Genomic DNA, 17,432 nt, shown 5'->3' on the forward strand with positions numbered 1-17,432 from the left:
AAGAAAATTGTTTCCAAGATTTGATTTTGATGATTCATAATTTGTTTCTATTTTTTTTTTTAAGCACTTTGACTCAATTAACTATTTTAAAGTGTAGACACACATTGAAATTAACTTGTAGAATTTGTTGTCTCTGGACCACATAACGTGAATCAACAAATGGTCCAAGGACACAGTTATCGTCCTCTGGTTTTTGTTGTCTACAAATATAGTCCCTAGTTTAAACAGTGTATAACTTGCATGTTTTACTTGATACACTTTCCCAATTTATTTCTTGATATTAAATGCATGAAATATTAAGTAGGGGGATGTAATTACATGTTAAAAAAAAATTGGGTGCTGAATCTTCATGTTAAGTAGTGATTTGGTCCAGTTCAAAAAGGTCAAATTTTATCACGTCTGAAGCTGTCAAACTGAATTTTACACCCCCTTAACACAAAATTGTCAATATTTTGAGTTAGAGCTGGTAGAAATTTCTATAATTTGGTATTATTTGTCTCACTGATAGTACACTGCACTGTAAAAATCTTTTTGAGAAAGAGCAGGTGCAATTTTTTAAATTTAAATTTATTGTCTAAAAGAAATGCACTACGAAATAACTGTGTTCTCGGGCCAAAAAAGGTTTTTCCAGGAACAATAACTCTAAATGTTTCAAGGTAGATACATGAAGATGGCTGCTCTTATACTGACAATGATAGTTGATACATTTAACCTAGCTCCCAAAGTTGTTTAGACAACTTCTGAAAACTATATAAAAAAAAAAATGATTAAAAAAGACAATTCTGACAAAATAACTCCAAACTCATACTGAACATTTTTGACATCTTCAAATGGAAACTACATTCTTATAGCTCACATTGCCATTTGTTTTGAAAAACAGGAGCTTATAAAAAATAAACCAAATGTAAATGTGCATCAAACAAATCAAGTCATGTGCTAAGAATGGATGCAGCTGAAATAAACGTGGAATTAAAAAAAACAAAAAACTGCATCAGATTAAAAATAAAAAATCATGAAGGAAATTAAACAAAAATAGTGCTGTTATAAATATAAGTGATTAAGAGGACAGGTTTTAAATCAAATGATAGACAATTAAAATCTTTAAAATTCAAGTTTTAAATCACATTTTTACCTCTTTCTCTCCTTCCTTGATCTTGATGAAATTTATAATTTTTAATATTTGTTGATTAGTTGACCTTATTCATCGAAGAATTCGAGCATAAAAATTGAATCAATACACAGAAGTAAAAGATTTTCTGTTAAAGAAGAATGTTGCAGAGAAGATATTAAGATATGATGAAATTTGGTACAGTACTTTATAATTTTTTATAGATTTTTTAATGTGCCCGTCTTCAGCCAGGAGTCTGTAATTCAGTTGGTGACTTCGATTGCTGTCTATCAATATTTGTTTTTTGTTGATGATTTTTTCATAAATCATGTCTTTGGTTTTCAACTTTTGAATAATTTATATTTGTGATGTTGAGTATTTTATAGCTCACTATATGTTATGTGTTTTGCACATTACTGAAGGCTGTACCGTGACCGACGTTTCTTACATGGAACCTCAATCGAATAATTAACTCATTGAAAATAATACCATATCTACTTATTCTCATATTCAGTTTAAAAAAACATTTTAAAAATCTTTCTTTTAAGGTGGTACCTAACACTACAGGGAGATAACTCTGTAAAGTCAACTAAGCGTTTTTATTACGTTGTGTTGTAAACGGAATATTAAGCTTCTCAATGATCAAAATTGGTGTTTGTCAAATTGCTATATAACCAGTGTAATTTTTCTGACAAAACGGTTGGTTCAAAAAATTTTAAATTTTCATATTTTTATTAAAAGTCTCAAAGTAAATACTTTGACAAAATTTTATGAAAATTAAACAAGCCAAATTAATTTTAGTGAAAGTGTTGGGTACCACCTTAACATTTCAATATTTCATTCTATGGAAATAATAATAAAATATGATTTATAAGCACTACCTGATCATTTTACGATGACTAGTATGCTCATGCCAAGCCTCAATAACCTGTCTGACTAGTGCCCTCTGTATAAACACCTCAGCACCATGTCGTCTTCTCTTCAGTCTAGCCACATTATCCTTCCATGTCTCAAATGTCTCCTGTAGAACGTCATGACGAATTTTACCCTCAATTTCGATCCTCTCGTGGACATTTGTCTCCCATTGTATCTTCCATATTTTCCAAGCATTTCTGAGAAAGACAATAATAAATCTTAAGGAAGCTGGCTTGTCATGTTTTGGATTTTTTGTCAGATTTTCGGAATCCTCTGGTTTTATCCATTTGAATGCCTTTAAAAAATTTGCCCGGTGACCCCCATTTTTCTTTTTGGAAATCTTTTACATGTGTAATGATAAGCCATCTGTAAAAGTCTTATAAAATTTTAATTACTTTTTAACAGTTTTTGAGAACTTCAACTTGTCAATTATAAAGCTATGAAAAGTCAAGAGAGATTTTTTTCCCACCAAAATTTCAATGGCTCATATCTCGAAAACAAGCACGGTGACCTATATATTTTTTTTGCTCTTTGGATTCCTTTATCAATTCCCTAAACTAGTGCTTTGAAAAGTTAATTACTTTGAAACTGAGAAGCGAACTCCCTTAATTAACAGGATTACGAATATATAGAAAATCGTAAATAATTAGAAAATGCATCAGCAACTCATTTTAGAAAAAATCTTACTAGAAAAAAGTACTCATGAATAAGTTATGAACATTGCAGTATAACTTATAATGTCTGATTAGACTTTTAGTTGTCAAATTTTCATTGTAATAAAAAACATTGAAACTGCCAGTAAATTTTTTTAATATTCTATATTAGATTGTTAGAAATCTGAAAATTTGACTGTTTCTTGGATTTATATGTGCATGATAATATAGGGTTATTGCATGAATATTGGGGAATATTGTCCTGAGTAGAATTTTATATTGTACGAGCTTGCGAGTGCAATATATGTTCTACAAGGGACAATATTCCCCAATATTCATGCAATAACCCTTTTATTGTATAGGAATATAATATTTGAAAGTAAAAATTGGTTTAAACTAAGATTTTGTTGTTGATGACGTCATGAATTTTGATGATTTATTGCACTAGTGCGATATTAGAATTTATTGCACGCTAACTTTTGGTTACTTTCTGTAGGAAATATTATATTGCTATGCAATAATATGCTTCATTTGTTTTGTAAAAGTTTTTATATTCAGTAAAAAGCTCACCAGAGCTTATGTTTGTATGTTTAATGCCAAGCTGAATCAAAATAAGGTTTTCTATTCTATTCTATTCTATTCATAAGTTTCTTTCTGATATTCTGGAATACCCTCTTACCTGACAAGTTTTTTGTGTGAAGCTTTCTGAGCTCTCTGTGTTAGCAGGTGCTCTCTCCACTGTGTAAAGGAGCTCTGTAGAGTCGTTATGGTCCAGTGCTCTATACTAACTAACATATCTCTATGTCTTTCCTGCTTCAGAATCTGTGTCACATGTAGCCACGCTGTCAACACCTGGTGTAATGTTCCAGTCCTTTAATCAAATAATAGAAGTATTTAAAAATGATTAATTATTTTTATTACCAATTGAGGTAGTTAAACGATTCACTATCAATATTGATCTGTATATGTGATATATATTTTTCTAGTGATAAAGAGGCTTACCAAAGCCTGTATCATTCAACTGGATTTTTTTACCTTAGTTGCTCAAGACTACAGAAGATATTTTTTAAAAAGTAAGGTCCAAATGGTTTGGTTTTCATCAATTTTCTAAATATTCAAATTGCTGTGCCATTATTTTTCAGAAGAAAAAAAATTGCATCCAAGTTTTTCATTAAATCAGAACCACATATGTTCCCTTATTGAGACTTTACATACATCATTCCTTTCATATTCATTTAAAATTTTCAAAGACATATCTGTGAAAAAGATGAAAACGTAATGTTCATTAGGATTTCAATAGCAGCTGGTGGCACCAATGCAATAATTCACCAGAGATGAAATGTAGTGGTAGTGATAGAACCCTATTATGGTTCATCCTATGTGTGTAATCAGTTATATGCATTACCTATGATGTTCTCTGGCCACCCTGTGTTTGTGGTATACAACAGTAACTGTTTTAAATGTCTGCTTCACCAGTTTTTTGTTATGCTGCTTCCTATAAAAACAAATAAAAACATTTATATTTAAACACTGCTTACTTAGTAAAAATTAATTTGTGTCTTTTTTCAATGAAAAGGAAACTGATGTGGATAAGTGTAATTCTTGTTAATTGCTCAGGATTAAATATTAGGAATACATGTATTAATTCTGTGTAAATTGTCATGTGTACATGGTTCCTTGAGTAACTAGCTAATGTGTAATGCTTTGAAAAAAATTAAGTGTTCACATTGTTAGGGATTTTTGTTATTTTTTTGGGGTGGAGGCTGTGTAGAAGGAGCAAGACCAATATACTTAAAGAGAAAAGGAGGTATAAAATTCTATTAGCAAAAATTAATATCCAGGGGTTTTAAAATCATCATAAATTTCTTCAAAAAAACTGTGTTGTCCCTTTTGAATGTATGTATTCAAAACAAAAGCCTGCAATTCAAGAAATTAGATATGCAATAACAACAAACAGTCAGGAGATGAAAGAAAAAGATAAGATTTCCGTTCAAATCTCTAAGAGACAGAAATAATTCAAATCCTTAAGGATGATAGAAACATTCTAAATGCCAATTGCTTATAGAATTTCTCTGAAGTATAAGCAAATGTAAGCACTCCTAAATTTTGTTCCTGCTTCACGCTCCGATCACTTAACAAAGCAGCTTATATCAAAATGCTAATTATGATGGAATTTAAATGATTAAGAATAATTTAACATGAAAAAATAAATACCAAGTCTTTATAAACTTCTTAGTGGAATCTTTAAATTCTTACAATTTTATTTGGGACTAGAAGCATCTTCCTATATATATTTGTACTTTTAATTAAACAGCTATATTTTTTAAATCAAATTTTGCTGTAAACAAAATAATTGTTCAATGACATTAACTACCAAAAGTTACATATATGTTTCTTGAGTATGTATTTACATACAGATATAAATATATTCATAATATTGATTTTAAAATTGAAATACATCACGTACATGGTAGTAAAGAGAAAAGCATTTTTAAAGATAGATGAATTTATCTAATAAAAGAATTTCAAAATTTTCTTCTATTTTGATTAAGCTTAAAATGAGAAAATATAAAATCATATTAGGCAAACCACTCATATATGCATATATTAATTCAGGTATTGCTGTTAAAATTGCAACATGTATATCATTAATAACAATCCCATAACCTTTTCTTAAATCAAAAACCACCCCAAAACACAATATTCCACATCTTCATTGCAACCCCTACCATAATATGTTTCTAAGAAAACTCCATATCCATGAATAACTACAACAAAACAAATTTCTCATAACAAACTGCCATGCAAAACTGTAAACAATTTAATGATAACTGGAGTTGATTTCACAAAAAAAAAAATTAGGATTAAGATTGATCGCAAGTCATGAACAATTCAGATTACTTCCGATCAATCTTAGTCGTAATTTTTTTGTGAAACTGACTCCATAACCTTAAGTTTTCTAACTCATTCTAAGTATGCTATAGAAACATTACACATGGAGGGATGTCATTCATTAAAAACATTACACAAGATGTTATGCCTTTCATAAACAGTCCATACCTCTAACCATGCATTTCCCACTTTTAAGGATTTTAGGAGTTTTCACAATAACAAAATGATTTTAATGCAAGTAATCCTCGCTTCAAGAGGGAAAAGATCTCCAAGATTTGAAATTAGCCAATGACCCCTTAAATTTGGTGTGAGCTACTAAAATTTCTATATATATTGGTTACACAATTTAAGGAGTGGATTTTAACTTCAATTCCTGATATCAAAGTTTAAAATCATTAAAGACCTGAAAACTAAGATAAGATTTGAACAAACAATTTTGTAACAGATTTTTTGTCTTCAAAAAACTTGGAGTGACCTTGACATTGTTTAACAGGATTGTACCATGCAAGAAGACTATAGTGTTGTGATATCATTGAGTCACTCAAGCATCAAATGTAGGTCAAAGAAATGTAAATATTGCTGTACAACACAAGATGATTTCTGGTGATAGATCATAAAGATTTTACCATAGATTCCTAAGAAATTGACTGTGATGAAAAACTTGACCCAGTTAGAATAAGAAAGATACACGTATACCATGCTACCTCAGAGGATACAAAATTTCTTCCTTGATAAGCATAAAATGTATTCAAAATAACAATAAAAAGGTAAAGAGATCAAAGTAAAAGGAACTGCATTGAAGAAGCATAGTGACCATGGTTTTAAATTAGCTGGGACCCACTTGCCAATGGCCCTGAAATGTTGCATGGGCTACTATAATTTCTGCTTTTCTTGTAAAAAAAACTATTTATATAGGCTACCAAAATTGAAGCTGTGGGCTACCCTATGATGTCAATTTTTTTTTAACTTCAATGATTGTATACTATATATTCATATAAATTTTCATTTTCATTGGATTATTAAACTTTTTAATAAACAAATAACAATGAATGAAAAATCAACCAAAATAAATGACAAGAGAGCCTTACCTCCTACAAAAAAAGGGAGACAACTTTATATGAATTCATATTTTTTATGGGCATAGAATTATTGTACATCCTTTCACTTTTTATAAATGATAATTTGACTGTAAAATAATTGAGCAAGATAAAGATAGAGTATAATAGATTTCCATGGTAGTACTGTTATGATCAGTATAACATTCACATGCCTAAAAACTTACACAAAATGTTTCCTGGAAAAGATCATATACATTTAATTCAAATTATTATCTATAAAAGTAAAGAATTCACAAATTCTTTGATGTTTATTTCAACGTTTTCTTGCTTGAAAGATATAGACATGAGCAACATTTTTTGCAGAATGAACCTTACCCAAATTTTCTTCTCTCTTTGAATTTTTCCCAAAAAGGCAAAAAAAAAAAGGTTTTGTCAAGTTAACTAAATCATTACAATAAAATAAGGACCTAAGAGTCTCCAAATACAAATTCTGGAATCGTAAAATTGAATATCTGGGAAACCAAAGTTTAATTTCAGAAATAATATTGTAAGGATAGACAAATTGTGATAGTCTGGGGTATATTTACATAATACATACATAGCAATCTCCATTTTAGATTTCTTCTCTTTAGACGATGTTGTAAACTGTTTCCAATATTCTACTGCTTGATGTAACAAACAGGACCTGAAATAAAAGTACCATTTAAAATACCTTTTTACACATTAATATCCAACCAAAAGTTTTCATTTATGATGGGCTTTTTCTAGGAGAATAAGGATAATGTTTCAACCGTCTTCAAATTGCATGAAATGCTTAATACTGGAATTGCACATTTCATGCCATGCAAAAGAGCATTACTTCTGAAGAAACAAGAATGTGTCCCCATGGATGCCCCATCCACACTATCATTTTCTATGTTCAGTGTACCGTGAAAATAGGAGATTATCTCTAATTTGGTATTAATATTAAAAAGATAATATCATAAGTAACATGTGTACTAAGTTTCAAGCTGATTGGACTTCAACTTCATCAAAAACTACCTTGACCAAAAACTTTAACCTGAAGCAGGACAGACAGACAGACAGACAGACAGACAGACAGACAGACAGACAGACAGACAGACAGACAGACAGACAGACAGACAGACAGACAGACAGACAGACAGACAGACAGACAGACAGACAAACAGACGAACAAACGAACAGATAGACAGAGGGACGCACAGACCAGAAAACATAATGCCCATAAATGGGGTATAAAAATGTTTTTGATTATACATGTACACTTATTTTTGATAGATAAGGCAGTTTATGTTTGAACAGGAGTTGGTAAAAAATAGTATTCACAAAGTATTTAAACAATAATGGTACTACAAAGTTTTATGACCTAAAGCCAAGATATTTGATAATTTTTACTGAATTTAGCCACCTGTCAAGGCTTAGTGCAATTGACAGTCTGTCATACGAAAGTTCACAAACTTGTCCATGTGAAAGAGGGTATGGTGATCTCTCTAAGTCTATTTTAAGGATCTTGTGTTGATGGGATGCTGCGACCTCAATCTTTACCTATACTCTTCTATAATTCAAATTAATTATAACAAACCTGAAATAATGATCTGCCGCATTTTCTTTCAGTCTCATCTGGAATCGACAACTCCATTGGTACAATGACTGATGTAGTAACTTTTTGTCCAATGCATTTCTTAGTCTTTTCACTCTGAAGAAATTAATAGAAACAATCAGCTGGTGTTGAATTTAATGTTATTTTAATTCAAATGTATCACTGAGCTATATAATGTTTACAAGTCATGGTCACAGATATAAAGTCAAGACTTGAAAATCATATTTCATATTATTAAAATTTTGATATATCTAATCAAATGTATGCTTTGTGTATGTTTTTATCTATAAAGAAATTCAGACACCTCATGAAATGAGCCTGAGAAGATAGCTGATGGAATCTTAATCTGAAATTAAGTTTTCTAACATTCCTATTGCAATCCTATTTTATGTGATTTTTTACATTTGTAAATAGAAATATATATGAACCTATTCATCCAAAATCTATTTTCTGGAATGTCGAAAGTACTTTAAAAAAATACGATTCAGTACATTTTGATATAAGACAGAAAATTATACTGAATACTTTTTAGTTACCGGTAGGTTTATGATAAACAAATTATCCATATCATATATAAGTTTACCTTTTCATGTATACAATGATGGATTTAAATTTATAAAATACCCCTGGTGATTTCATATTCAAAAACCTTTTTAACCATTAAATTGGGTATAAGTAGGTCTCCTTTGTCAAGATTCCAACTTGTAATTTTAGGAGAAATATTTTCCTTTTCAAAATTATTAATTTGAAAAATGCTGAAATTTTATGCTTCAGCACTTCAGCAATAGTTGATACACAGATCTTGTCATCATAATATCCTATATCATATACAAAGAATAATTTCAATGCATAGGTTCAAAACTTAGAGAAATCTAAGATTTATGCAAATACAATTAGAGTAATTCAGTTTAGTATCTAACTATTTGAATCTTTGTTTTAAGTAACACAATATTGTCAGATGATATCATTAAAGTTGTTTTCCCTTTGTTTCAATTTATTAACTACCTATAATTGTTAACTTATATTTCATTTTGTCTCTGGTTAAGAGTTGTCTCACTGGCAATCATACCTCATCTTCTTATTTTAATATAAGATAAAAACATGCATCCTACCTTATAATATTAAGTGTATTAACAATAAAAGCACACAGTGTTATATAAAACAATTGTTTCCTTTTCCCATATGATTTCGCCATTTTACCCAGGGTTACCAACAAGGATATACTTACAATGAAAGCTCCACATTAAATTTAAGGTCCTTTCTAAAATTGTTAAATTATTGATACACATAGAATTAGTTATTTTAAAAGATAGCTTGAAAAATAAAGAAGAGTGCACACACTGAGATGTCATGCCTGCTTTATTGACCATAATTGATTTTAAGTTGAAAGTCTAAAAGAAAAAGGTTTTCCTTTAAGTATCACATCAACTTTACATTATCAATGTTCCATGACTGTGAGGTCAAGATCAGAAATACCCTGCCTGACAGACATACAACCATCAAAATGAGGTCAAGGACAACAGACAAATGTCAGCCTGAAACTTTGTAACATAAGGCATCTGTATACAAGATACTAAGCATCTTGATCTTCTTACCCCTGAAATATAGATATTTGCACAAATAGATTACGGCACAATCAGATTGTAATCCATGTTATGTATTTTGCGAGTTTCATCACAGGCAAGACAAAAATGATTGACAAAAATATGATATCAAGAATTTTGAAGAAAAAAAATCCAAGCTCACAGATTATTCAAAGCACTGTCTTATTTTATCATTACAGATGGTTAATTAAAACATTATCCTTTTCCTGCAAAATATTTTTAAATAAGAATGTGTCTCTAGTACATGGATGCCCCGCCCAATCCGCACTATCCTTTTCTATGTTCAGTGGACTGTGAAAATGGGGTAAAAACTATAATTTGGCATTAAAATTAGAAAGATCATATCATAGGGAACACATGTACTAAGTTTCAATTGGTTGGACTTCAACTTCATTAAAATCTACCTCGACCAAAATTTTTAACCTGAAGTGGGACAGACGGATGAACAGACGGACGAACAAATGAATAGACACACAGACCAGAAAACATAATGCCCATAAATGGGGCATAAAAATGCCTTTACCCTTGCACCAAGTCTTGGAAATAACTTTCACTTTAAGAAAATATACGTATATCACAGAACAATGCTATTAACTTAGGAAAGCAGAATTTTGAAAGAATTAAAGAATTTACAAGTTTTTTTTACAGCTTTTACATTAATGCTAGCAAGACAAATCTTTGTTTGGCTTGCTGGCTTTGTTTGTATCAATGTTTGCTCAAGCATGGCAATTATGATAGGCGGGGTTTCAGCTTGTATACATCATACTTAAATTTTATTGGACGTTATGTTTGAGGTTAAGGACACTAAAATTAAAACATCACATGACAAATATTCTCACATGTTTCCTTACCTGTAAATATACAATACAGTCAGGATTCTACTTCGTCAAAATTATCTCCCCATTACGGCAGTTCATTTTCACAATCGTAGAAATGGAAACCATTTTTTTTTCAAACATATGCATTTTCATCATCCAAGTTAAAGATTGTCGTCAAATACTTTTAGTAAAATAGCTATTCGAACACACCTACTCTGATTTTGTGAATAATTGGATAGGTATTTCACTTGACCCCTACATTTCATCTTTTAGTATTGTGATTTTTTTATGTTATAAAGTCAATCTGTAGCTTTGCTATATAAAAATGATAGAATCTGAAGCGAGATGATGTATCAAATACTCTTCCTTTGTACGTTTTCAAGACAAAATATTCATCTCAAACACACCCTAACATAAAAAAAGGTGCACTCGATTTTCTCTTTTCGATACAATTGTTACCCATTTATTGGAATTTTGTTTTGAGTTACATAAATGAAAGGGCAGACACGGAAACAACTGAACTAATAGATTGATATGTTATAAAAAAAAACAATATTAAGTTTATATTTTTCTTTCATTGACCAATTATTGTATTTTTACAGGTGAGGAAACATGTGAGAATATTTGTCATGTGATGTTTTAAATTTAAGTGTCCTAAACCTCAAACGTAACGTCCAATAAAATTTAAGTATGATGTATACAAGCTGAAGCCCCGCCTATCTTAATTGCCATGCTTGAGCAAACATTAATACACACAAAGCAAGCAAGCCAAACAAAGATTTGTCTTGCTAGCATTAATGTAAAAGCTGTAATTTCAAGAGACAGTTAGTTGCTTTTATCATATCTTCTCCTAGAGACCTTTCAAAATTTATTGTTTCTCAAAACTGCAAGAAAAAAAGTTAACTAATATGTCTTTTTTAAACTAATAATAATAGACTAGCCAACAAAATCTGATATGTATTTTTTCATATTGACTATTTGAAGAGGTGTATATTTACTGTATGTAAACTTAAACCATTTTAATGAGTATTTTAAAAGTCTGTAAACTATTTCAGATCAAATGGAACCTAATTTTAATTCTTTTAGATTAGGTATAATTACATACTTGTGAATTTTAAACCTACTGGAAAATAATTATATGCATCTAATTTTATGACTGACTAAATAATGTTTTACCAAGAAAGCATTAAAATAAAGTAAAATATGTTGGATCCATTAATTTATTAACATATATTTAGATAAACCACACAAGGTCCAATTAAATTAAGTTTTGAGTGACACTTTTCAAATTATTTCAGCAATGTCAAAAGGTCAGAATAAAATTTATCTTCCTCAAGGCCAGGAATTTTGGATTCAGCATTTATTTTTCTAGGATTTGGGATGAAACCCCTTTCTATCCTTTTCTACAAAGATCTCTTATGTTCATGAGAAAGGAAGCTAAAATGTTAGGTCAAGCATGAAAAATATATATCTTTATGAAGACTATTAGTAGTTTGTATATAATTTAAGCAATATTGATGGTTAAAATTGATTTTTAATTTTTAGTAACATATAAAGAAAATTAAAATCAAATCATCACTGCAATACTTTCATGTTATAAAATATTCAAATGTCGATAATTATTACAAAGTTGTATTAGACCATTAAAGGTAACATAATAAAATACAAAAGATTGTGAATATTTGAAGAATGTGAACTTAGACTTACTTTTGTGATTCTGACGTAAATACACGCCATCTTGCAAATGACATCTCCAGTCTCATCTTTATATTAGCTTCAGCTCTTGTCTTCCACTGAAATTATACATATTTATTCAATAAAATAAAGGGGGAAACTATATTTCATGTATTTAAAATGGTATTCATGGGGTGGTGCTTTAAACTAGAGAAATAATCATTTAAAAAAAATTATAGCTTCATGGCTTAATATCAACCTCTGTGACTTTAAGTCCGGCTAGCTTTTCATAAATTTTCTTAATAATGGAAACTTGTGCATCTTTAAACAAGTATGAAAAAATCTTAACTTCCTCACTGAAAACCTTATTCTCATGGGAAAAATAGACATTAATGAATTAGATATCCAATTTTGTACATAATCAAACATATCCAAATGATTGATTTGGGATAAATGTACAAGCGACAAGTCCATATATTTCTTCAATAAGGACATTAATGAATTAGATATCCAATTTTGTACATAATCAAACGTATCCAAATGATTGATTTTGGATAAATGTACAAGCGACAAGTCCATATATTTCTTCAATAAGGACATTAATGAATTAGATATCCAATTTTGTACATAATCAAACGTATCCAAATGATTGATTTTGGATAAATGTACAAGCGACAAGTTCATATATTTCTCCAATAAGGTTATTTTTCCCAAAGTTCCCTTTCAGAAGCCTCCTCCATTCTAATCAAGCTCACCTTAATAAATGTTGCATTGATGAGAGCACCTCTAGCCCTGGATTGTAAAATCTCTATCTGTATTCTAGATCTACTTATCGCCCATTTAAAGGCATTCATTCCTTTCCTTAGAGTATGTTGTTTGTGGAGAGTATAAGCAGCTCTTTCTCCAGCATGGGAAATCCATCTCCGTCTCCATTTTTTAAGCATCCGTTTTAATAGATGCTCTCTGTTGAAAATTTCTGCCCTGTAAAAGTTAATATGATTTGTTTAATTTACATTGCATACAAGAACTGATTTATTTATTGCAATCAGAGCACTTTTCTCGATAATGTTTATTCCTGTCTCATTAACCTTTACCTGACATCTCCTTTTTTTTATTTGTAGCGGTAAAATTTCAAAAAGATATAAATACCAGTATTTGTTGTTTAAATATATTTTTATGAATTGACTGAAGAAAATTATTGTTACAGCAGCTTTTTTCATACATTTATGAAGCAAAATTTGTATCATGACAGAGTCAAGTTCTATATAACTGTCTCTTGCCAGTTTTTGTCGCATCTGTTACAATAGCCATGGGGCATGAGGCTGTTGCTTTCTCATGTGTTTGTCAATGAACGTATTGCCATCAAAGCCTCATGTAAAATTTCATTATCAGGTCTATTCAGAATAAGTCCTTATAATCATTTTCTAATAATGTATAGTTTGTTGTTGCATTAGCATCTAAAAATATCATTTTTAATCTGAATGTTATGGTTTCCCCTTGAATCATGTGAAAAGACCTCAGAATTTTAACCTGTGTGGTTATTTATTTACACGGATGACAGATATGTAATTTTTGCATTAGCAAAAATTTTCATAGTTTTATCTCAAACAAAATGGCATAGTCTTTAGGAAAGCCAAATTTTTGTGATAATCTTACAATGTAAGTCTATTTTAACAGTTTTATCACATTGCAGTAAGTATGGTAATAAGCTGCTTGCCTCTTGTCGAATATTCAAAAAAATAGATACAATTTTTAGATATGCTCAAAGAAAAAACATCAAAAGTTATATAGTTTATCTGATTTTCAAACTTTGTTGATTGTTTTCAAAATATTATGCCCAAAGAGGCAGGTATTCAACAAAAGCTTGAAACTTTTGCGACAGCCAATCTACACCATTTTATTGGTAAGGTTTACTCAGAATATTTTTTTTTGGTGGTCTTTCATGCTCTTATGTCCAGGGTTGTTGTCTCTTTGACGATTTTTCTCCATTCTCAATTCAAATTATTTATATTACATATTTGCCTTATCATGACTTTGTGACATAATAGTATATAATACTTTTGGTAGATAAATTATAATATGTTAAATGGCTTGATCATATTTTTTGTTACATATTCATAAAAACTTTTGTTACATAATAATTCATATAATTTTTGTTACATAATTACTTAAAATGTTTCAAACAATTTTGTTACAAATCCAAAACAATTTTGTCCACCAAATCATTACATTTTTTAGGTAGATCATTAGTCTTTCTGGCTAGTTATAATCCATTTAAACCAGATCCCAGTTTTCCTTGTAAATTACAGTAAATTTCGGGAATTGCTGAGATGCTTTTATCAAGCTGAATAATGTGACAGTCAGGTTTGCAATACTGAAATCTTGCATTTTCAGTTACAAACTTTTTGTAATCACATTAATTAGAAAATGCATTTTAACAGTAATCAGTGATTCACAATAATAAATGCAGGCATACATTTCTGAATTTACAATCATTTTAATATTCAAATTTGTTTAGCTAATAAAAAAATGTGTGTGACCCAATCTTGATCTGTTGTCTAAATGATCTATAACATTACCTCTGTAAACAAACACCATAGTTTGCTGTCTCTATCAACTGAGCATGCTCAGTAGAATTTACATTCTCCAAGCTGACCCCATGACCCTTCAATGCAGAACTTCTTACATTCTCCAACCATCTTCTAAAACATTTTGCCTGCAAAAAATAAAGATAAATCTGTCAGACTTAATAATATGTAAATGACAAAATAAAACAACTTGCCCTCATTGGGTGGGCAACACCAAATTGGTTTCAGATTTATAAGACAAATATTGGCAAACAAGTGAACTTGCAGTCAAAAGATGTTAATGTTGTTATACAAAAATGGTCATGTCTATTGGTCGCAGAGTATTGATGTGTATCCAATGGATGAAGAGCATAAACATATCCCCAGGGCCTTCAACACAACATGCAGGGGATAGAAAAAACAGTTGAACTTGTATTGAATATTTGTTATTCTCTGGTTTTTTTATTACCTTCAATATCAGCTCTTCCCTGGTTTTTGTATCTACATTGTACAGTTTCCGTAGCAATTCTACGGCCAGGATAGTTGAGGACTGGGAACCAGATGACTTATTGGAACCATCAATACTAATACCATCTGACAGCCTGAAATAAAATCGAAACAAATTGTACACAAATATAAAATAGTCAGTTAATTCAAACAACTATCATAATTTAGACAACAGATTTTTCATATTTTCAGTTATTTCTTACAGGATTTTATGAGCAAAACTGTGGATTCATTCATTTTTGAGAGTACCAATATTAGTAGATTTAAGAAAAATTGTATCTGTATGGATAATTGATTTTGTGGTTGTGCCAAAGTCTACATGCAACCTATAGAAATTGGTACTTCTTTGAATATTTCAAATTTGTTATTCTCGCAAATTGGTATCAAATGAAATTGAATAAGTTCAAGTATTATGGTGAATCTAAGAAAACAAAGAAAGATCAATTAATTTGATTCTTGTAAAAGTCAGTAGGAAGCTACTACAAAATATTCCTTCTATTCAATCTTTAAACAAGAAGAATATTACATCAAGAAGCTCGTTAATAATTGTTTTATGTCACATCTCAATGTTTTTTTCTTTATTTTGTCAATTTGAGACTTTGGTGTTGAATGCAGATCAGTGAAAGTTTCTGTTTAAATTAGACCCAAACTTAAGTTATTGACAGTTCAAGGCTTGAAACATTGCATAGACAAGTGTTCATTATTGGAAACTGTATGTTGACCTTTTGATTTTCAGATGGAGGGTCTGCCTCATTGATATATTTTAATTTTTGTTTTGTTTTGTAGGCCACTTTTAAGCACCACCTAGTGGCTATTTCATGGCGGCCAGATTTTATTGGTGGAGGAAGCAGGAGTGCCCAGAGAAAATCACTGACCTTCGATAGTCAATTAATATTGGAGTTGAGTGCATCCGCACGAGCAGGGTTCGAATACACAACCTCAGTGTTGACTGGCCACCAAGGCCCCCCCCACCTCATTGATGTAATTATTTGCACATATATGTCAATAATATTTCTCTTTATAATCATCAATATAAGAAAACTATATTCGAGAAGTTAAAAGCAATTGAAATTTCTTCCACACAGATTATAATAAACAGACCAAGAATAGGATTGTTAATAGTATTGGCAACTAGATGTGTTGGTCAGTTGAGTTCTCCCAGTTCTTTTTGAAAATGACAAGACAGACTTGAATCTGTTGGGGTCTTATTCTGAGGTAACCTGCACATAATGATAATAACTATATAGTACTGCCCCTGTCATTCCTAAGGCTTCAAAATTCTAATGATTTAATTGCTGAGCACATAAGTTAAACATAAATCAGATGCTTTCTTAAAAGTTTTGTTGACACATTGAATTCCTAAAATACCTTTATAAGGAATAGGTGAAAAATGTACATTTGATAACTTTCTTTTATTACTAATCATGCTTATAATGCAAATACACAATATTTTAAACGTCTCCCAAGGTCATTGTTAGATTTTCACTTTTGATATTAACTATGTTTAAATTTTCCACAATTTAAACCACTGAAAGTTTGTTTGCTTTACTATTTTTAAAATACATGTACCACATATACTGTCTAATCAGAAAGCTAAATATGTACGTGTATAACCAAATATTTATCATAATATATTGACACTAAATAGGTTATCCCATGAATAACTCCTTTATTTTTTTTTCATCAAAATTACATGATCATTACATAAGAGAAGTAGAAAATATCGTAATAAAGTATACGTTTTTGTTGTTAAAGTTTATATTTTTTATCTATCATGTAAATTAGACACAGGGAATTCCTGGTCACATTTTTGTTCAATAAAATTGAAAATGGAAATGGGGAATGTGTTAAATAGTCAATATAAACCCAACCGTCGAGCAGAAACCAGCTGAAGGCCCAATGGGTCTCCAACACAGCGTGAAAATAAATAGATTTCAAATAGTTTTATAACAATTTGGGAGCTTTTGATATTGAGTTGGAATTAACAAATGATTATTAACCCTGGAGTGCTTTTT

General features: G+C 30.2%; 1 protein-coding gene across 6 annotated transcripts in view; it reads right to left on the reverse strand.

Moving 5' to 3' along the window:
* Window positions 1-17,432, reverse strand: part of LOC143056610 (uncharacterized) — a 91,022-nt gene that overhangs the window by 48,398 nt on the left and 25,192 nt on the right. For 4 of the 6 annotated variants that reach the window (XM_076229724.1, XM_076229725.1, XM_076229726.1 and 1 more), the window contains 11 exons: window positions 15,380-15,512; window positions 14,923-15,059; window positions 13,099-13,324; window positions 12,377-12,462; window positions 9,476-9,508; window positions 8,230-8,343; window positions 7,225-7,311; window positions 4,082-4,171; window positions 3,356-3,547; window positions 1,990-2,220; window positions 1,133-1,153 (listed from right to left, as the gene is read on the reverse strand). In XM_076229724.1, the coding sequence (XP_076085839.1) occupies window positions 1,133-1,153; window positions 1,990-2,220; window positions 3,356-3,547; window positions 4,082-4,171; window positions 7,225-7,311; window positions 8,230-8,343; window positions 9,476-9,508; window positions 12,377-12,462; window positions 13,099-13,324; window positions 14,923-15,059; window positions 15,380-15,512 (1,350 nt within the window). The remainder of the gene's footprint in view (window positions 1-1,132; window positions 1,154-1,989; window positions 2,221-3,355; window positions 3,548-4,081; window positions 4,172-7,224; window positions 7,312-8,229; window positions 8,344-9,475; window positions 9,509-12,376; window positions 12,463-13,098; window positions 13,325-14,922; window positions 15,060-15,379; window positions 15,513-17,432) is intronic. The other 2 variants (XM_076229729.1, XM_076229728.1) reach the window with 2 other exon arrangements.

This window comes from Mytilus galloprovincialis, chromosome 13 (assembly GCF_965363235.1).
Source record: "Mytilus galloprovincialis chromosome 13, xbMytGall1.hap1.1, whole genome shotgun sequence".
In the NCBI taxonomy this organism is placed as follows: domain Eukaryota; kingdom Metazoa; phylum Mollusca; class Bivalvia; order Mytilida; family Mytilidae; genus Mytilus; species Mytilus galloprovincialis.